The sequence below is a fragment of the Bos javanicus genome, chromosome 3 (assembly GCF_032452875.1).
Source record: "Bos javanicus breed banteng chromosome 3, ARS-OSU_banteng_1.0, whole genome shotgun sequence".
In the NCBI taxonomy this organism is placed as follows: Eukaryota; Metazoa; Chordata; class Mammalia; order Artiodactyla; family Bovidae; genus Bos; species Bos javanicus.
The window spans coordinates 110,823,898-110,846,361 of NC_083870.1; the positions used below are offsets into that span (position 1 = coordinate 110,823,898).

Consider the following 22,464-nt stretch of genomic DNA (forward strand, 5'->3'; position numbering starts at 1 on the left):
TGGTTTGTTTTTAAGTAGGATTCTTCTATTTTTGAGAATTTTTCCATAAGTGTCAGCAACTTATTTCTCAGTGGCATTGAAGTCATTCCATATTATAAGTTTAAAACAAATTGCATAATTCAGGATTTATATTTCTTGAGTCCTTTTTGGCAGAGCTGCTTCAGCCTTTTTTTCCACCACCACCCCCCCCCAGCTTCTTAATAGCTAATCAACCTGATGCCCTTATTTATTCACGGGTTTAGCTGTTGGTATCTTAAAAATCACCTTCAGGGGCTTCTGGCTGTCCAGTGGACCAGTGCAAGGGGTACAGACAGGTTTGAGCCCTGATTGGGGAATTAAGATCTTATACGCTGCCTGGCGTGGCCTTAAAAAATTGCCTTCAGGCTTCATAAGTTTTAGTCTTGGAGTTAGCATGTGATCGGCAATTGTTAATTGCCACAGAGGTGGCACAGGATGAGATGGTTAGCATCACTGACTTAGACGGACACGAATTTGAGCAAACTACAGGAGATGGTGCAAAGTCAGGAGCTTGGTGTGCTGTAGTCCGTGAGATAGCAAAGTCACAACAGATTCTAACGTGACAGTGACTGAACATCAAAGCAATTGCTAAGTAGGTTTTTATGTACTGCTACTGCTAAGTCACTTGAGTCATGTCTGACTCTGTGACCTCATAGCCGGCAGCCCACCAGGCTCCCCTGTCCCTGGGATTCTCCAGCAAGAACACGAGTGGGTTGCCATTTCCTTCTCCAATGCATGAAAGTGATGTCGCTCAGTTGTGTCTGACCCTCAGCGACCCCATGGACTGCAGCCTTCCAGGCTCCTCCATCCATGGGATTTTCCAGGCAAGAGTACTGGAGTGGGGTGCCATTGCCTTCTCCATTTTATGTACTACTTTTGTGTATTAGAAAAGGATTACCAAATTATGGTTATGAGTAATTGGGTGTTATTTCATTCAAAGACTGAATTGCATATTGCCAAATACAATATTTTGGTTGTCCTGAGTGGCAATTTCTGTAAACTGGAGTTGAATTTTATGTACAGTGTAATGGGCAAATTCTCAGTTTACCTATAAGTGTAAGGGAAATACTGTTGTAATTTACTATAAAATCTGCTTATCCCCTTCATTCTTGAAAACTCATTACAATTTGACAAGCTGTTCTACAAACCAAATTAATGTGAGGTATATATTCAAAATAATTTTTTAAACTGTTTTTGACAAGTTACATGTTCAGTTGCTAAGTCATGCCCCAACTCTGCAACCCCATGGGCTGCAGCACACTAGGCTTCTCTGTCCTTCAGTTTCCTGAAGTTTGATCAAAAAACTCATGTTGATGCCATCCAACCGTCTCATTTTCTTGCTCCCTTCTGCCCTCTTATCTAACTAGCATCAGGGTCTTTCCCAGTGAGTCAACTCTTCGTATCACGTGGCCACAATATTACAGCTTCGGTGTCAATCCTTTCAATGAATATTCAGGGTTTATTTCCTTTAGGATTGACTGGTTTGATCCTGCTGTCCAAGAGACACAGTCTACAGCACCACAGTTTGAAAGAACCAATTCCTCGGCACGGTTCAATGCAAATATATGACTACTGGAGAAACAGCTTTGACTGTATGGACCTTTGTGAAATGTCTCTTGCTTTTTAATATGCTCTTGTATTTGACAAGTTGTTTAACCTCATGCTATATTAGGGTTAAATAAAAATCCCTGCCTTGCAAGGTGTATTGATTACTTGCTATTTTTAAGTGTGTATAGGGAAGTCAGGGGAGCTTAAGTTGAGAACGAGTCCACAAGGTTTTTAACATACTGTGTATGAGGCATGTAATGTTTTGCACGTCTTCTCTCTTTGATGTTAAACTGGGTTGGGAGACTTCCCCAGTGGTCCCGGGTCTTAATCCATCTTCCAATGCAGGGAGTGTAGTTTCAGCCCCTTGTTGTGGAACTTGATTCCACATGAGCCTGTGACCTGTAGCGCCCATGTGCAGTAACAAGAGAAGCTCAAGCCTGTGCCACAGTGGAGACCCAACACAGCCAAATTTGAAAAAGTTCCAGACATACTTGAGGTCAAGGAGGATGAGAAGGAAAAGACTCTGTTCAGTTCAGTCACTTGGTTGTGTCTGTCTCTTTGGAAGCCAATGGACTTCATTCAGCACACCAGGCTTCCCTGTCCATCACCAACTCCCAGAGCCTGCTTAAACTCGTGTCCATAGAATCAGTGATGCCATCCAACCATCTCATCCTCTGTCTTCCCTTTCTCCTGCCCTCAATCTTTCCCAGCATCAGGATCTTTTCAAATGAGTCCGTTCTTTGCATCAGGAAGCCAGAGTATTGAGAGTTTAAGCTTCAGCATCAGTGCTTCTGATGAATACTCAGGATGGACCTCCTTTTGGATGGACTGGTTGGATCCCCTTGCAGTCCAAGAGTCTTCTCCAACACCACAGCTCAAAAGCATCAATTGTTTGGCACTCAGCTTTCTTTATAGTCCCAACTCACATCCATACAGGACTGCTGGGAAATAGCTTTGACTAGATGGACCTTTGCTGGCAAAGTAATGTCTATGCTTTTTAATATGCTGCCTAGGTCGGTCATAGCTTTTCTTCCAAGGAGCAAGTGTCTTAATTTCATGGCTGCAGTCACCATCTTCAGTGATTTTGGAGCCGAGAAAAATAGTCTCACTGTTTCTGTTGTTTCCCCCTCTATTTGCCATAAAGTGATGGGACTGAATGCCATGATCTTAGATTTCTGAATGTTGAGTTTTAAGCCAGCTTTTTCATTCTCCTCTTTCACCAAGAGGCTCTTTAGTTCTTCGCTTTCTTCATAAGGGTGGTGTCATCTGCATGTTTGAGGTTACTGATACTTCTCCCTGCAATCTTGATTCCAGCTTGTGCTTCATCCAGTCCAACATTTCTCATGATGTACTCTGCATGTAAGTTAACTAGGGGTGACAATATGCAGCATTGATGTATTCCTTTCCCGATTTGGAACCAGTCTGTTCTATGTCCAGTTCTAACTGTTGCTTGACCTGCATAGGTTTCTCACGAGGCAGGTTGGGTGGTCTGGTATTCCCATTTCTTGAAGAATTTTCCAGTTTGTTGTGATCCACACACTTTGTCAATAAAGCAGAAGTAGATGTTTTCCTGGAACTCTTGCTTCATTGATGATCTAATGAATGTTAGCAATTTGATCTCTGGTTCCTCTGCCTTTTCTAAATCTGGCTTGAACGTCTGGAAGTTCACAGTTCACATACTGTTGAAGCCTGGCTTGGAGAATTTTGAGCATTACTTTGCTAGTGTGTGAGATGAGTGCAATCGTGCGGTCTGGGGAAAGACTCGGAAGACATTAAAGTGCCAAATAGGAAAACATCCCGTTTTTAAGAATTTGAAGATTTAACACAGCATGGTATTACCCAAACTCATTTACTTAACAACTAAAGTGTTGAAAATCTAAATGTACGAATAAAATTAAACTTAGAAAATGGGTAAATGAGTTGGGTGAGAGACTATTAAATATGACACTGAAAAGGTGTTCAACAAAAAATGGGCATGTTGGGTTTATCACTTTTCTTCAAAGGAACATGGCCATCCAGTGGTTAGGACTCCACACTTCCAGCGCAGGGGCCCAGCTTCCATCCCTGGTTGTGCAGCTTGCCATGAAAGATACATGTATATACCCTGAGATACCAGTTCACACTTTGAACTATAGGCTGTCTGAAGATAATATGGTGTTCAGTTCAATTCAGTCGCTCAGTCTTGTCCGACTGTGACCCCATGAACTGCAGTATGCCAGGCCTCCCTGTCCACCAACTCCCGGAGTCCACCCAAAGCCATGTCCATTGAGTCAGTGATGCCATCCAGCCATCTCATCCTCTGTCATCCCCTTCTCCCACCTTCAATCTTCCCCAGCATCAGGGTCTTTTCAAATGAGTCAGTTCTTCGCATCAGGTGGCCAGAGTATTGGAGTTTCAGCTTCAGCATGAGTCTTTCCAATGAACACCCAGGACTGATCTTTAGGATGGACTGGATGGATCTCCTTGCAATCCAAGGGACTCAAGAGTCTTCAACACCACAGTTCAAAAACATCAATTCTTTGTAATATGGTGACTAGTTCATAAACACTGCATTATAGAATTGAAATTTACTAAGAGAGTAGAACTTAAAATGTTTTCAAAGAGCAGCAGTTGCTAGGTGCTTTCATAATGTATCCAGTCACAATGTACACTTTATTATACAATTATGTTTGTCAATAATACCTTAATAAAAGTTGGAGAAGGAAAAAAAATACCACTTTACAACTACTAGATTGTTGGCAGAAATGTGAAGAAACCAGAGCCCTCATACACTATTGGGCAGAGAAGGCGATGGCACCCCACTCCAGTACTCTTGCCTGGAAAATCCCATGAATGGAGGAGCCTGGAGGGCTGCAGTCCATGGGGTCGAGAAGAGTCGGACACGACTGAGCAACTTCCCTTTGACTTTCATGCACTGGAGAAGGAGATGGCAACCCACTCCAGTGTTCTTGCCTGGAGAATCCCAGGGACGGGGAAGCCTGGTGGGCTGCTGTCTATGGGGTCGCACAGAGTCGGACATAACTGAAGCAACTTAGCAGCAGCAGCATACACTATCGGGAGTGTAAAATTGTATAGCCATCTTGGAAAACGGTAGCAGTTCCTCAGTTACCATGTGACCCAGCAAGTCTAATAACCTGAGAGAAATGAAAACATGCTCACAAAAATTTGTACATGAATGTTTATAGAATCATTCATAACAGCCAAAATGTGGAAATAAAAGTCATGGATGAATGGATAAACATGTAGTGATATATCCATACTGTGGAATATTAGCCATAAAAAAGAATGAAGTAGTGATACGTGCTACAAGAGAAGTGAAGCCCGTCACAAAAGACCGTGTATTATATGATTCTATTTGTATAAAATGGCCAGAACAGGGAAATCTACAAAGTAGGTAAGTGGTTGCTTAGGACTGGGGGAAAGGTGTTAAGAAATGGGAAAGTAGGAATAAGGGTGTAATTGCTAAAGGATACAGGATTCCTTCTTGTGGTAATAAAAATATTCTAAAGTAGTAATGGATGCATGTATCTGTGAATATACTAAAAACTATTAAATCATATACTTTGGAGGGAATGGGATGGTATGTGAATTACATCCCAATAAAATGGTTTTTAAAAAAAGACTGCTGTATAAGAAGAGGCCTGAGCAGTAGGCTGAAGTAAGATCATTTGTAGGCCATTATTAAGGATTTTGATCACTTTTCTTTTGTTCTTTGCAAACAGCTTGAGCAAGAGGCACTGAGATCTCAGACCCAGATTATTAAAATTGCCTCCTAAATTGTCTGACCCCTTGCCCAGTTATCCATCTCAGTAGTTTCTATGGTCTAATGCTCATAACAAACCACCCCTAAATTTAGTGACTTGGGACAACAAATTATTATGGTGTTGAGAGTTGACTGGCCTCAGCAAGGTGGACAGACACTGGAGCTTTGGTTGTCTGAAGACTGTTGGACCAAGGTGGCTACTTCACGTATCTGATGCCTCAGCTGGGATGGTTGGAACTTTATATTGTTTCCACAAAATAAATATGTCTCAGATCCTAAAAGCAAAAGGGACTGGTGTATTTTTTGAGGCCAGTGAGAAAGAGGGACTTTAGAGAATGTTCAACTCTAAGCCTGTGGTGTGGAGAGACATTTAAATGACATTCTGTGGTAGCAATTCCAACAGACTAGAAAGCCAGTCTGTGTCTGAGAAAAGGGTTTTGAATCGGGCAGTAGAAGCACACTTTGCCCTTAGCTGTAACAGACAAAAAGGAAAAGTGTTACATGTGGGGATTCATTGATATTTTACTTTGTGTTTTAGGGAAACCAGCTCTTCATTTATATATTGATTTGGAACCAGGGATTTATTTTCAGCAAATAAGATGGTGAATTTAACAAAGATGTGCTAGCACCACAAGGACTGCTGGATAAAATTATGAGTGAACCCAACAGGGTTCAGCTAGATAGCTTATCCTGTTCTCTTTCTGGTTTCAGACTTTAAACTATAGGGACTTCCCTGGTGGTCCAGTGGTTAAGGCTCCAAGTTTCCAATGCAAGGTGTATGGGATTGATCCCTGGTCGGGGAAGTAAGATCCCACATGCCACACTGAAATAACTAACAATGTAATTTTTCCATTAGAGAGTCAAACCAAATTTTTCTATTCAGGGCAAAACCAGATGAAAGTAACAATACGGTTTCCTTTTGTATGGAACCAAGTAATAAATATTATAGACTTTTCTGGTGGCTCAGTGGTAAAGAATCCACCTGTAAGGCAAGGAGACAAGGGTTCAATCCTGGGTCGGGAAGATCCCCTGGGGCAGAAAATGGCAACCCACTCCAGTATTCTTGCCTAGGAAATGCCTTGAACAGAGGAGCCTGGCAGGCTACGGTCCATGGGGTTGCAAGAGTCAAACACTGCTTCGCAACTAAACAACAGCAACAAACAGATGTTACTCATTTTTCTTTCCTTCATCTTATACGTTTTAGGTTCTCTGATACATGGTTGTATTACACTTGTATACTCTTGCCCCTCCTTGTTTTTAAATTTTTTGGTGGAATTTTATTTAGTATTTTACATGAGACGTTAAAAAGAAAAACTAAATCAAAGCAAATGTTATTTTTTTCCTCACAACTTTCCTTTATGGTAGAATTTAAAATAGTATTATTTTACATTTCCCTCCCCTTTTCTCAGGCAATTGTTCTCTAAGTACTGTAGATTATACTTCCTAAATATCTAATTCAAGCCCTTTTTGTATCTGCCCAAACCATCCTAATCCAGTGTCAGTGTACTCCACTTGGACTCTGCTACCCTTTATGAGTCTCCCCTTCTTCACTGGCACTTGCACGGCTGTCAGGCTTTTTCTCCGGAACTCTAATTTTATTTATGTGGTGTTCAGAATCCCTTTCTCTTTTATGTGTTGGCCAGAAAGAAAGGAAAAATCTGAACGAACTTTTTGGTCAACTCAAGATGAAGTTGAAACTCCTTGCTGCTGCTGGTAAGTCGCTTCAGTCGTGTCCAACTCTGTGTGACCCCATAGACGGCAGCCCACCAGGCTTCCCCGTCCCTGTGATTCTCCAGGCAAGAACACTGGAGTGGGTTGCCATTTCCTCCTCCAGTGCATGAAAGTGAAAAGTGAAAGTGAAGTCGCTCAGTCGTGTCCGACTCTTCTCGACCCCATGGACTGCAGCCTACCAGACTCCTCCGTCCATGGGATTTTCCAGGCAAGAGTACTGGCTGCTGCTGCTGCTGCTGCTAAGCCGCTTCAGTCATGTCCGACTCTGTGTGACCCCAGAAACGGCAGCCCACCAGGCTCCGCCATCCCTGGGATTCTCCAGGCAAGAACACTGGAGTAGGTTGCCATTTCCTTCTCCAATGCATGAAGTGAAAAGTGAAAGTGAAGTCGCTCAGTCGTGTCAGACTCTTCGAGACCCCATGGACTGCAGCCTACCAGACTCCTCCGTCCATGGGATTTTCCAGGCAAGAGTACTGGAGTGGGGTGCCATCACCTTCTCCGAAGAGTACTGGAGTGGGATGCAATTGCCTTCTCCCTGAAACTCCTTACCAGGTCACATAACTCTATTAATAGCTCCTTATTTAGTTACACCTTTTGTTATGCCTTTGAAACAATTGTTCATGCAAACTAAACTATTTGTACTTCCCCAAGTGTATCTTGCGTTTTCTACTTCTTTACCTCTGTACACACTGTTCCAGCTTCCTAGAAAGACCTGCAGTTTGTCAAACTGTTACCAAATGGTGTGTAGTGGATCCGGCTGCTCACCAGTCAAAAGCCAATAAGCAGACTGGGTTGGTGGAAAAGAAAGTTTGCTTTATTTCAGATGCCAGCAACTGAGAAGGCAGGGAGGGTGGTGGATGTCTATCCAAAGGCCAACTCACTCCCCCTCTGACAAGTAGGGAGTGAGAGCTTTTCTAGACATAAAAGGGGGCAGCTACATGCAGAATCAGCAGTCATCTCTAACTGCTGCTGCTGCTAAGTCGCTTCAGTCGTGTCGGACTCTGTGTGACCCCATAGATGGCAGCCCAACAGGCTCCGCTGTCCCTGGGATTCTCCAGGCAAGAGTACTGGAGTGGGATGCCATTGCCTTCTCTGGTCATCTCTAACAGTCATCTTCAAATCGGTCATCGGTGGTCTGACTAGCATCATTTAGGTTGTTTCAGGTACAGTTAATTTTTATTTCCAGGGTCCATTTGTTCCAATTCTCAAAATTGTAGCAGCTCATGTCCTGGGTAGACTCTGGTCATCATGTAATTAACTTCTCCACCTGGTGTTTTAGTATCTATAAGACAGCTCACAGGATGTGGCTCAGAATATTATCTATAGCCCTTGGGAAAAAACTAAAGGTCCTTGACTATGTTTAATGACTATAATTATTTAGTCTCCTATGACTGTTTTCCTTTGTTTCAGCATTTCTCACTTCTCTGATTAAACTTGTTCTTTGACTAAAGTTATCCACAGACAAAAGGCATGCAGAGGACATGAGGGGGGGCGGGTGGGTGGTGGCAAGGACCATAGGGTCCTGCTCCGTTTCAAGACTAGCAAATATCAACTTTCAGGATACTCTTACTTTTCATTATAAAACATGTTTTGTTTTGTTTTTTTTTAATTTCCACAACTCAGAGGTACACACACACATGCAGACACACAAAGAAAAATGATGATTCTTTTGGTGTTCCTTTATTGTTAACCATTGGATTTATCTGTCTACAGTTGTTTCACCCATTAGACCTCTGAGTGGCAGGGAGCATGTCTTACTGGACTTTGAATCCTCTGTGAGAATCCTGGTGTAAAATAAATTTAAAATAACAGTATAATTATTTTATACACTAGAAAGAATTCCTGTTTTACCAAGGAGACTGAGCCTGAGAGAACATGGCTTATCCAAAGTCTCTGAACTAGTAAATGGCAGAGCTGACACTCAGATACGAAACTTATTCCACATTTGGTGTTTTATCCGGTATATCTAGGTCTTCCCTAGTGGGTCAGCAGTAAGGAATCCACCTGCAATACAGGAGCTGCAGGAGACAAGGGTTCAATCCCTGGGTGAGAAGGATCCCCTGGAGGAGGGCATGGCAATCCACTTGAGTATTCTTGCCTGGAGAATCTCATTGGCAGAAAAGGCTGTTGGGCTACAGTCCACAGGGTTTCAAAGAAGCGGACATGACTGCAGCAACTTAGCAGGCATGCACACGTGCCACTGTATCTAAGATATTAATGACATCTTACATTTTACTCAGGGAACATTTTTTTATGGTCTACTAAAGTGAAGAACTAAAGAGCCTCTTGATGAAAGTGAAAGAGAGGAGTGAGAAAGTTGGTTTAAAGCTCAACATTCAGAAAACTAAGATCATGGCATCTGGTCCCATCACTTCATGGCAAATAGATAGGGAAACAGTGGAAACAGTGTCAGACTTTATTTTTTTGGGCTCCAAAATCAATGCAGATGGTGACGGCAGCCATGAAATTAAAAGACGCTTACTCCTTGGAAGCAAAGTTATGACCAACCTAGACAGCATATTAAAAAAGCAGAGACATTACTTTGCCAACAAAGATCTGCTTAGTCAAGGCTACGGTTTTCCCAGTGATCATGTATGGATGTGAAAGTTGGACTATAAAGAAAGCTGAGCGCCGAAGAACTGATGCCTTTGAACTGTGGTGTTGGAGAAGACTCTTGAGAGTCCCTTGGAGTGCAAGGAGATCCAACCAGTCCATCCTAAAGGAGATCAGTCCTGGGTATTCATTGGAAGGACTGATTTTGAAGCTGAAACTCCAATACTTTGGCCACCTCATGCGAAGAGCTGACTCACTGGAAAAGACCCTGATGCTGGGAAAGATTGAGGGTAGGAGGAGAAGGGGACAACAGGATGAGATGGTTGGATGGCATCACCGACTCAACGGACATGAGTTTGGGTAGGCTCCAGGAGTTGGTGATGGACAGGGAGGCCTGGTGTGCTGCAGTCCATGGGGTTGCAGAGTCAGACACGACTGAGCGACTGAACTGAACGCAAAATAAGATACAGACCTTCAGAATTCACTGGCTGGCCTGTGGTTAAAACTCTGGGCTTCCACTGCAGGGACCATGGATTCAATCCCTGATTAGGGAACTAAGATCTGGCATGCTGCACAGTGTCGCTGGCCCACACCCCGCTCTCCACCCCTCTAAAAAAGATACAGACCTTGCCTTTGAGAGGTAATGTTTAATATGGAATTATCTTTACCGTTGTGGAAGAAGAAAAAAAAATATGCTTTCAATGGTTCATACTAAGGAACCATTAGTAAATAATATATTGTTACCTTCAGGAAATAGGCTTTTTCCATATTAGACTCCACAGCTTTCTCTTGCTTTTATCCCATCTGGTAACTAGGACATTTCTGCATGTGTTTTCCTGGAAGCTTCACATGTCACTTTACTTACTAATTCTCATTTGCCACAAGGGTCATTCTGACTTTGATATTTTTGTATAAAATCAACTTCTGCTTCACATTTTCAATTGAAATTCCGAAATGCTGAGATACATGACTTTATCATCTTCTAATTACCTTGGTTATTTCCTTCATGATCTGGGCCTGGTACTCACTTCTTCTGTTAGTCGCTGATAGATCCCTGTTCTTTTCTCCTGCTCTGCTCTATGCCAACTAGTCCTACGTGTGTGCTCAGTCACTAAGTTGTGTCTTAACTCTTTGCAGCCCCATAGGTTGTTGCTCGGAGAAGGCGATGGCACCCCACTCCAGTACTCTTGCCTGGAGAATCCCATGGACAGAGGAGCCTGGTAGGGTGCAGTCCATGGGGTTTCGAAGAGTCGGACACGACTGAGTGACTTCACTTTCACTTTTCACTTTCATGCACTGGAAAAGGAAATGGTAACCCATTCCAGTGCTCTTGCCTGGAGAATCCCAGGGACGGGGGAGCCTGATGGGCTGCCGTCTGTGGGGTCGCACAGAGTTGGACACGACTGAAGCGACTTAGCAGCAGCAGCAGCAGCAGGTTGTAGCTCACCAGGCTCCTCTGCCCATAGGATTTTTCAGGCAAGAATACTGGAGTGGAGTGCCATTCCCTACTCCAGGGGATCTTCCTGACCCAGGGATCTTATCAACATCTTATGTGTCTCTTGCATTGGAAGACAGATTCTTTACTACTAGCGCCACCTGGGAAGCCCCAACCAGTCCTATAACATTTATTAATAATCATGGCTACCACCCAGGGAAATAGCGTAGGAATTATTTTAGTGAAATCAAATTGGGGAGGACTTCCGTGGAGGTCCAGTGGTTAAGAATCTGCCTACAGTGCAGGGGACATGGGTTCAATCTCTGGTCCGGGAAGATCCTACAGGCACAGAGACTAAGCACATGTGCCACAGCTACTGAGCCTGAACGCCTAGGCCTTGCTCCACAAGACAGGCCCCTGCAGCGAGCATCCTGAGCATCGCTACTAGAGAACAGCACCTGCTCACTGAAACTAAAGCCCTCGAGCAGCAACGAAGACCCAGCGAAGCCAAAATAAATAAATATTACCAAAAAAAGTTTAAAAAGAGAGAAATCATATAGGTGAAATAACTTCATAACTATAAACTTATATAGTTTACTGAGTTATTTCACTTACAGTATTTCATTTAATCTTTATACTATAATTCTGGGAAGTAGCCTCAATAAACAAAGGCACTGGGACTCAAAGTGAATTAACCAAGGTCACAAAAATCAGTAAATGGCAGAACTGAGATTAAAATTTATGCTCTAATCTCTAGGCCAGTGTTTCTGTACATAAAAAATTATACTAATGAAAAGATTCCTTATCATGTGTACACAGCGTTATCTTTCAAGACTGAGTAGGGATGTGAGGTAACCAAATGAAGAACTTTATCAGATTTCACAGTAAATCTCTCAGTCCAGTTTTGGCAAGTAGACTTATAAAAATAAAATGTGTTAAATGGTCCATCTCAGACAGGAATTGTTCTGGTTCCTGTTGCTGGGTAATAAATTACCCCAATCATTTTACTTCATCACAGCTTCATGTGTCAGGAATTTACGAAGGGCTTGATGACCATTTTTGCTTGGGATCTCATGCAATTGCAGTCAGTTGTTGACTGGTCTGCAGTCATCACAAAATTCCCTGGGCGTGACATTCAAGGTGACACTGACATGATTGCCAGATGCTGGTTATTGGCCAAGGGCTCAGCTGAGGCTGTTGACTGGAATGCCTACTCCTAGCTTCAGCACGACAGTCTCAGGGTAGACGTCTTTTTTTTTTTTTTTAAATAAATTTATGTTGACTTCTTTATTGTCTTTTTAAAAACTTTTATTTTTGGCTATGCTGGATCATTGTTGCTGCTTGGGCTCTTCTCTAGTCGTGGCATCTCGGCTTCTCATTGTAGTTGCTTCTCTTGTTGCAGAGCATGGGCTCTAGACACATGGGCTCCGTAGTTGAGGCTCCTGGGCTCTAGAGCACAGGTTCAATAGTTGTGGTGCACGGGCTTATATTCCATTCTATGGATAAAACAGAGTTTGTTTATCCATTTACCGGTTGATGGATGCTTGGGTTGTCTCTGCTTTTGTGAATGGTGATGCTACGAACATTCACACACACGTTTCTGTGTTAACATGGGTTTTCAGTTGAATATCTACCTAGGAGTGAGATTCCTCGGTTTTAAGGTAACTTTAACATTTTGAGGAACCACCAAACTTTTCCACAGAACCCACTTCCCACTAGCAGGTGTATGACAGTTTTAATTTCTCACCAACACTTGGCTGTTTTCAGTGTTTTGATTATGGCCCTTCTAGTGGGTATGATGGAGAAGGCAATGGCACCCCACTCCAGTACTTGTGCTTGCAGAATCCCAGGGACGGGGAGCCTGGTGGGCTGCCGTCTATGGGGTCGCACAGTGTCGGACATGACTGAAGCGACTTAGCAGCAGCAGTGGGTATGAAATGGAGCTTCACTGTGGTTTTTTTGTTTTCGGCTACCCTGTTTTTTGACTGGAGAGTTTAAACCATTTAAAGTAATTACTGGTAAAGAAGGACTTACTTCTGTCGTTTTGCTATTTTCTGTATGCCTTATAGGTCTTCATCCCTCATTTCCTCCATTACTGGCTTCTTTTGTATTCTTTTTTTTGTAGTTAAACATTTAGATTCCTTTTCCTTTTTGGGGGGGTATATTCTCTCATTATTTTCTCCAATCTACATTTTCTGTTCTTTATTTCAATTATTATACATTTTTGTACCTAGTATTAAGTTTCCCTTTGTAACTCTTTATTCTTGCTTCATGCTTTTTTTTTTTTTTGACCTTCAGTTCATTATTTTTACTTTACAATATTGTATTGGTTTTGCCATACATCAACATGAATCCGCCATGGGTGTACACGTGTTTCCCATCCTGAACCCTGCTCCCACCTCCCTCCCCATACTATCCCTCTGGGTCATCTCAGTGCACCAGCCCCAAGCTTCCTGTATCCTGCATCGAACCTGGACTGGCGATTCGCTTCACATATGATACTATACATGTTTCAATGCCATTCTCCCAAATCATCCCATCCTCTCCCTCTCCCAGAGTCCAAAAGACTGTTCTATACATCAGTGTCTCTTTTGCTGTCTCGTATACAGGGTTATCGTTACCATCTTTCTAAATTCCATACATATGCATTAGTATACTGTATTGGTATTTTTCTTTCTGGCTTACTTGACTGTATAATAGGCTCCAGTTTCATCCACCTCATTAGAACTGATTCAAATGTATTCTTTTTACATGGCCCACTAACACTCCATTGTGCATAAGTACCACAGCTCTCTTATCCATTCGTCTGCTGATATCTAGGTTGCTTCCACGTCCTGGCTATCATAAACAGTGCTGCGATGAATATTGGGGTACACGTGTCTCTTTCAATTCTGGTTTCCTCAGTGTATATGCCCAGCAGTGGGATTGCTGGGTAGTATGGCAGTTCTATTTCGTTTTTAAAGGAATCTCCACACTGTTCTCCATAGTGGCTGTACTAGTTTGCATTCCCACCAACAGTGTAAGAGGGTTCCCTTTTCTCCACAACCTCTCCAGCATTTATTGCTTGTAGACTTTTGGATAGCAGCCATTCTGACTGGCGTGAAATGGTACCTCATTGTGGTTTTGATTTGTATTTCTCTGATAATGAGTGATGTTGAGCATCTTTTCACGTGTTTGTTAGCCATCTGTATGTCTTCTTTGGAGAAATGTCCATTTAGTTCTTTGGCCCGTTTTTTGATTGGTTCATTTATTTTTCTGGAATTGAGCTGCAGGAGTTGCTTGTGTATTTTTGAGATTGTCAGTTGCTTCATTTGCTATTATTTTCTCCCATTCTGAAGGCTGTCTTTTCACCTTGCTTATAGTTTCCTTTGTTGTGCAGAAGCTTTTAACTAGGTCCCACTTATTTTTGCTTTTATTTCCAATATTCTGGAAGTGGGTCATAGAGGATCCTGCTGTGATTTATGTTTTGCCTATGTTCTCCTCTAGGAATTTTATAGTTTCTGGTCTTACGTTTAGATCTTTAATCCATTTTATTTTTGTGTATGGTGTTAGAAAGTGTTGCTTCACGCTTTCAATTGACTTCCCAGGCGGCTTAGTGGTAAAAAGTCTACCTGCTAATGCAGAAGCCGGAGGGGCGTGTTCGATCCCTGCATTGGAAAGATCCCTTGAAGGAGGGCATGGCAACTTACTCCAGTATTCTTGCCTGAATAATCCCATGGCTAGTGGAACCTGCCGGGCTCCAGTCCATGGAATTGCAGAGTTGGACACGACTGAGCAACTGTGTGTGAATGCACAGATGTTTTCAATATTATCCCTTCTCTCCGTGAGGCTCCTGCTTATGTATGTTTAAACTTTTTGTTCTGTATGTATTTTTATCTTCTTGTACTGTAATTTACTCAGTTTGTTGTATTTCTTCTTATGCTCAACTATGTAATCTTTTCCTGAGTTCCTATTTGTCTGGAACTATCAGCTCTGTTGGCTAGGTAATGGGCACCATGGAGAAAGGCAAAAAGCCAGGCTTGGTCATCTTCTATTTACCTTAGAGAGAACTCCTTGAAAGTGAAACCAATATAGAACAAAGAGTAAAGCTTAATGATAAAAAGGAGGAGCTGTGGTAACATTATTTTCATGGTTTCCAGTTCTACCTGAATTCAGCTTCACAATTCACCAAAGTAATGTTTCCTTAAGCTAGTTTGAGTTGCTTCTGTCTCTTGATAATCAAAATAGCCTTCACTAGTTCAGCTGCCTTTATCATATACTAAATTTCATTATATATCTGGTCCAGTGAGCTATCTATTCCTACACAAATATCATATTTTAAATTTAATTGCTTTGGATATGAGTTCTAGCAGTCTTTTTTTTTTTTTCCAAGAAAAGATTGTCTTTGGTTTCCCACACGCTCGTCTTTTTTAACCTCCTTAATTTCTTGTTTGGCTGCACTGGGCCTGCATTACTGTGCACGGGCCTCCTCCAGTTGTGAGCGGGGCTGCTCTTGAGTTGTGTGGTGCACTGGCTTCAGGAGTTGTGGGTCGTGGGTTCTGGGGCACAAGCCCAGCAGTTGTGGTACATGGGCTTAGCTGGTCCATGGCATGTGAAATTTTCCCAGAGCAGGGATCAAACCTCTGTCAGACTGACAGGCAGATTCTTAACCACTGGACTGCCAGGGAAGTCCTGCACTCATTTTCATGGAATGGTTATATACATCTTAGTGTTCTTCAGAGAAACAGAACTAATACACACGCACATTTTGGGGGGCAGAGGGGCATACTTTTGATTGAAAAGTTTCTACATATTTGGAAGAAAACAAAGTATGGTTATAACTGCTATTAAGGAAGAACTGAGCAGGCACCAGTACAAGGTAATTAAACAAGATGGATGTAAAAGCATAAGTCTATTTGAGGCAGGAAAGTGGGTAGTCCATGGAGTTGATATAGACTTCTTCAAGGGACATATTGGTAGAAACCAGGTGGAGTCAAATAAGAGAACGAGAGGGCTTTTTGGTTTTATATGCATATATAAATTTAAACATGCATGTTGGAGACCTTTCAGGGTGCTGCTTCTCCTGAAGATTCTTGTAATGTCACTGTAATTAATAAATCAGATAATTTTTTATCCATCTTCGTTTAATGGCTATTTTGTAAGTTTGCATGAAGAAAAACCATGAACTAAAAAAAGGCAAGGAGGCTCATAGGGAGACTCACTTGGACAGTGTTCCATGTGAGCTGGCCTGGGACTGTGTAATGTAGAAACACTTTTCAACTTGCTTATTGCCCTTGCCATCTCCCTAGAAGATTTAGCTTGCCTAGAAAGGAAGTAGAATTACATTAACATCATTTCCTAGATATAAAAATGGATGAGATAAGATGCTTACTTTTTACTTTCCTACTTTTTAATGTTTCTAGTAGATGGTAAGCACTCAGTAAAATGGTAGATAATTCATACTGATAATTTTAATTTGGTATTGCATATTTAACTTATATGCAGAGTACATCATGAGAAATGCTGGACTGGATGACGCACAAGCTGGAATCAAGATTGCCAGGAGAAATATCAATAACCTCAGATATGCAGGTGACACCACCCTTATGGCAGAAAACAAAGAACTAAAGAGCCTCTTGATGAAAGTCAAAGAGGAGAATGAAAAAGTTGGTTTAAAACTCAACATTCAGAAAACTAAAATCATGGCATCTGGTCCCATCACTTCATAATGGCAAATACACAGGGAAACAATGGAAACAGTAAGAGACTTTATTTTTCTGGGCTCCAAAATCACTGCAGATAGTGACTGCAGCCATGAAATTAAAAGACGCTGGGACCAACCTAGACAGCATATTACAAAGCAGAGACATAACTTTGCTGACAAAGGTCTGTCTAGTCAACGCTATTACTTTTCCAGTAGTCGTGTATCGATGTGAGAGTTGGGCCATAAAGAAAGCTGAGCACTGAAGAATTGATGCTTTTGAACTGTGGTGTTGGAGAAGGCTCTTGAGACTCCCTTGGACTGCAAGGAGATCCAACCAGTCCATCCTAAAGGAAATCAGACCTGAATACTCATTGGAAGGACTGATGCTGAAGCTGAAACTCCAATACTCTGGCCACCTGATGTGAAGAGCTGACTCATTTGAAAAAACCCTGATGCTGGGAAAGATTGAAGGCAAGAGGAGAAAGGGATGACAGAGGATGAGATGGTAGGATGGCATCACCAACTCGGTGGACATGAGTTTGGGCAAGCTCTGGGAGTTGGTGATGGACAGGGAAGCCTGGCATGCTGCAGTTCATGGGGTCACAGAGTCAGATATGACTGAACAAATGAACTGATAATGTTATACATACTATTATCTAGGTCTTCACCTACCTACTAATAAATATATTACCAACAATTTATTGTTAACAGAAAATATCTTTTGTTCTAATTTTACCAAAGTTTTTAAAATCAGGCACAAAAGTTAAAGCTTTAGCAATGCTATGGTATTTTATATCATTTTCTTAATTTGATATATTATTCTGTTGCATTTCATAAATAAATATGAAATATGAAATTTCATTTCATAAATAAATTTCCTAGTATTAAAATACCTTTACATTCCTGGCATGAATTCCAATGGGAAATAGTTCATCATTTAGTAACATTCTTACAACAGAAAATGTCACATGTAAAAACTGAGTTAACAATACAATGAATCCCTACATACCCATCACCTAGACTCAACAACTATGAAATCATGGCCAATTTTTTATCTTGATCCTCACATATTCCCTCTACTTCTATGATTATTTTGAAGCCCCAGATTACATGTTGGTAATTTCATGACTAACAGCTTAAGTATTTTTCTCTAAAAGTGACTTTTTAAAAAACACATAACCACAATATCATTATAAATACCCGTTTTTTTCACAGTTGCTTAAAGATCTAAACATGGTCTACACAATTTGTTGATATATGACTCCTCCTTCTAAAATAACAGCTTTATCGAAATATAATTCATGGATCATAATGAGGTGGATGAAACTGGAGCCTATTATACAGAGTGAAGTATACAGTATACTAACGCATATATATGGAATTTAGAAAGATGGTAACGATAACCCTGTATACGAGACAGCAAAAGAGACACTGATGTATAGAACAGTCTTATGGACTCATGGCATTGAAACATGTAAAATATCATGTATGAAACGAGATGCCAGTCCAGGTTCAATGCACGATACTGGATGCTTGGGGCTGGTGCACTCGTTGTTCAGGATGGGGAACACATGTATACCTGTGGTGGATCATAAAATTCTGATCCAGCTTTCAAGAAATATTTCTGTCTACACTGGGCCTTCGTTGCTGCACTTGGGCTTTCTCCAGTTGCGGTGGTTGGGGGCTACTCTAGTTGTGGTGTGTGGGCTTCTTAACTGCCGTGGCTTCTCTTGTTGCAGAGCCGGGCCCTAGCACATGGGTTTTAGCAGCTGCGGCTCATGGGCTCTAGAGTGAGGGCTCAGTAGTTGTGGTGCACGGGCTTAGTTGCCCCGCAGCATGTGGGATCTTCCTAGGTCAGGAATTTAATTGTGTCCCCTTTATAATCACTGGACCACCAGGGAAGTCCCTAAATCCCCTCATTTTAAAGTGTACAATTCAGTGACATTACCCCCAGGACTGTAATACAAAAAATTTTTTTTCAGTTACACATGTATCCTTTTTCAAATCCTACTGCTCTTTTAGAGGATCCTCTGCCATTTTTTTCCTTGTTAGTTTTTGTTAGAAGTGTTTATCCTGTGCAGTTTCCCAGGATTTGGACTTTGCTGGTTAATCCCATTGATGTTTAATATGCTCCTCTGACCCCCTACATTTCCAGTAAACAAGCAGCTAGATCTAGGGTTTTGACAAGACTCCAGATTGAATTATTTGGCAAGATTCATAGCTAGTGTTATATCAGGGAACATCCAGTCAGGCGACTGGAACCACATGAGTTATTTGAACTATATGACTAGAAAGGCTAAAGAGCACCAAGAAGGTATTACAGCAGCAGCAACTGCAAAGCTACTAGGACTGGGAGAGGGGAAAAAAAAAAAAAGAGTTGAAATTAATACTTAGCAGCCTGATAGAGTCCTACGGAACGGAAATTCAGATACCTGAGGATGCCTTTCTTAGCTAGTGCTAGTATCAATTAGGAAGTACACAATGTCTGACTGTAATACTGGTATTAGCATAGGTAATCATTAAGGTAATATTCTCATCTTACTCATTCAATACTTGCAAAGCTTTATCACCTCTTACATTAATGCCTCTCCTATTAATCTGATTATCTGAACCTTATTCTAATAGATTCCTCATGTAGGGTTCATGGAAATAATGAGTTAGAACACTATTGTTCTAACTATTGATGACAGCCTGTGGCTTTCTATGCTTGAAAGTCCATTTGGTTGGATATAAAATCCTGTTTGGGAACTTCCCTGGTTGTCCCGTGGTTAAGATCCTGTGCTTCTAATGCAGTGGTGCGTGATTGATCCCTGGTGAGGAAACGAAGATCTGGCATGGTGTGACCCCCCCCTAAAAAAAGAAAAATCCTAAGTTCATGTTACTTCATTATCTTTTAACATAGTGTCACTATCAAAAAGTATGAACATGATCAGGTTTATCTTCCCTATAAGTGACTTCCTCCTTGCTTTTGTTGGAGGGCCCGGACTCCCAGGGACTTTTTCTTTTAAAAAACCCTTTCAAAATTGTTTCATTCTTTTTTTTTAGGCCATGACTCAGTACTGACTATTCTGGGTCAATGTTCCTAGGTATACAGTGTGTCTTTCTAATATATAAAGTATTTCTAATTTCAAGCAAGTTCTCTTGATTCAGTGTATCAGCCAGAGTTCAGTCAGAACAGAAGCCATACTAGTTATCTGAACAGAATATAAAAACATACTAAGTATAAATAGGTTACTGAAGGGATAAAAAGAGAACATCAAGATATCATGGTGGTGGTTTTTTAGTAGCTAAGTTGTGTCTGATTCTTTTGCAACCCCGTGGACTGTAGCCCACCAGGCTCCTCTGTCTATGGAATTCTCCAGGTAAGAATACTGGAGTGGGTTGCCATTTCCTTCTCCAGGGGATTTTCCCAACACAGGTACTGAATCTGTGTCCCCTGCTTGGCAGGCAAATTCTTTACCACTGAGCCACCAGGGAAACCCAAGGAGAGAGCACCTAATATCCTGAAATGAGAGAACAAAGAAAGGAGAGGAATTAGAACAGCCTCGTGGAGCTAAGTTAAGACAATGAGGAGGGATGATGCTTGTGCTGGTCTCTGAGCTTTGACCTAAGACCAAGATCCCTGAAAAGGGCCGCTTGTATCTCTGACAGTAGGCATGATGAAAGCGCTTCAGGTGTTATAAAAACTGCAACCTGATTCAGCTGAGGCTAGGGAAGGAAGTGCTGGATGTAACAGCACTGGCTGGAATAATGCTCACAAGAATCACAAGCAGATATAAAGCCCACAGAAGGTAGACAGGATGGAACATAATCCTGTTTCCTTCAGACCTGCATTCTCCCTCTAGTGACCCCCTACTGGCAGAGGCTAATATAAATACAGCTAGAACAGAAATGGGGTCAGAGTCCCGTATTTCGGATATGACTGAAATGACTGAGCAGGCACTTACTCAGAGGAGAAACGTGCAGTGTTCCAGCTTCGTCACCACAAGACTGAGGATAGAAGGGTGGCTGTAGAGACAACAGCATAATAACCTGCACCAAGTTTTTAGTATTTGCTCTTGTCCATTGCTTTGGATTTCTTCACAGACTTCTTTTTTAATGGATATCAGGTTTTCAATGAGGTATCCCTCTTCTCTATTTAAAACACTTTCCTTCTTTCCAGTTCCATCTATTTCTCTTAGGAATTATCAATTGTTTATTCACTTGAGTTCCTTTTAGTTTTCACTTTGACTTTTATTCCTTTTAACTTCTAATATTTTCCTGAATTCTTTGCATTTATTTTTACACCTTTTATCCACTCATCTGAGCATTTCTAATTCTAGTTTACACTGTTCTTTTACAATATTACCATTTAACCTTGGTTTGAAACAGTAGATTGTTTTGTAAGGATTTAGTTTTATATTGTCATAATTTTCTATCATATTCCACAATTCCACTGATCAGTTTTAAATATTTTTAAAAGGGACAAAATAACTTTTCTATCCTTGAGGTTCATGAAATATATTAGTTTCACAAAGTGACTAAAATAAATGACCTAGTTCTGACAGCTGCTTCGTTTCTCCCCCACTTCACTCTGTTCTTTCCTTTGCCCCTATTGTCCATTCCTGCTGAAACTGGTGTCCAGAGCCAGCAGTTTCTCCTTAAAAAGGTTGTTTTGGAAGAAAGCTTACATTTGTTAGTTTCAAGACAAGTGTGGAGTTTAGCAATCCTCTTAAACACCTGCATATTAGCAGCTGCAGGAACCTTCACTTTTGTGGCTGCTTTGAAACTGGCCTGCCACGCTTTCCTGTGGCAATGTTTTGGGAGACGCCCTTTTCTCAAGGCCATCAGATGTCCCATTGTTTTTTGTCCATGACCTTCCACACAGATAGCTGGCACTACTCAGGTTTTATAGCTGCTTTTGAGTTTGTCACTATCTGGTCTTATTTTGGGACTGTGGGGATACCGTGTCACCAAGACTTGCTACAGATGCCATGCATAGATTTTTGCTTTTATGAAGGAAGCTGGGAGATTAAGAGAATGCAGCTATTTCTGTCATCTTCTATTCTTCAATGTACTCCTGGTAGTGGATTTTTTATTTAGAACATCTGTGATAATAATTTATATAAAAGGTAGTAGAACATAGTGATTAGAAGCATGAGTTTTGGAGTCACATTGTCTTGGTACAAATCCTAGATTCACCCAACATTTACTAATTATGTGATCATTAGCTTCTATGACTTCAGTTTCTTCCATAAAACGACTGGTTGTGAGAAGTGAAATAACAACAAGCACTGAGAAAAGTACTAAGGTTATATAGTAAATATTCAACAAAGAAAGTGCTTGTTTTTTTCTCCTTGGCTGCACTGCAAGACTATGGGATTTTACTTCCCCAACCAGGGATTGAACCTGGATCCGCAGCAGCAAAAGTGCCGAGTGCTAACTACTGAACCACCAGGGAATTACCAAGAATCCCATTTTAATTATTGTAGTTCTCATTTTCCTTTTTCAGTTCTAAATTTTGTATAAGTGACTTTAGAGTACTAAAAAGTAATATAACATTTGGAAAAAAACACCCAAGCTCTTGAAATCACAAATGCAAACTGCTAGAAAGTAACAAAAATGAGACAAACACATAGTAGGCAAAGGTGACTTCAGAGGAAAGGTCACAGCGTTAACCACGTTCATACAAAACAGAAAGAAATGAAAACGTATGCAATAAGCATGGAATATGAGATTAACTCCCTTCTATTA

The 22,464-nt window shown here is 41.3% G+C and overlaps 1 protein-coding gene across 1 annotated transcript in view; it reads right to left on the reverse strand.

The window, feature by feature from the left end:
• Nucleotides 1-8,649: 8,649 nt before the first annotated feature.
• Nucleotides 8,650-22,464, reverse strand: part of ZMYM1 (zinc finger MYM-type containing 1) — a 42,568-nt gene continuing 28,753 nt past the window's right edge. The window contains exon 11 of the mRNA XM_061412601.1: nucleotides 8,650-8,844. Coding sequence (XP_061268585.1) covers nucleotides 8,786-8,844 — 59 coding nt within the window. The 3' untranslated portion in view covers nucleotides 8,650-8,785. The remainder of the gene's footprint in view (nucleotides 8,845-22,464) is intronic.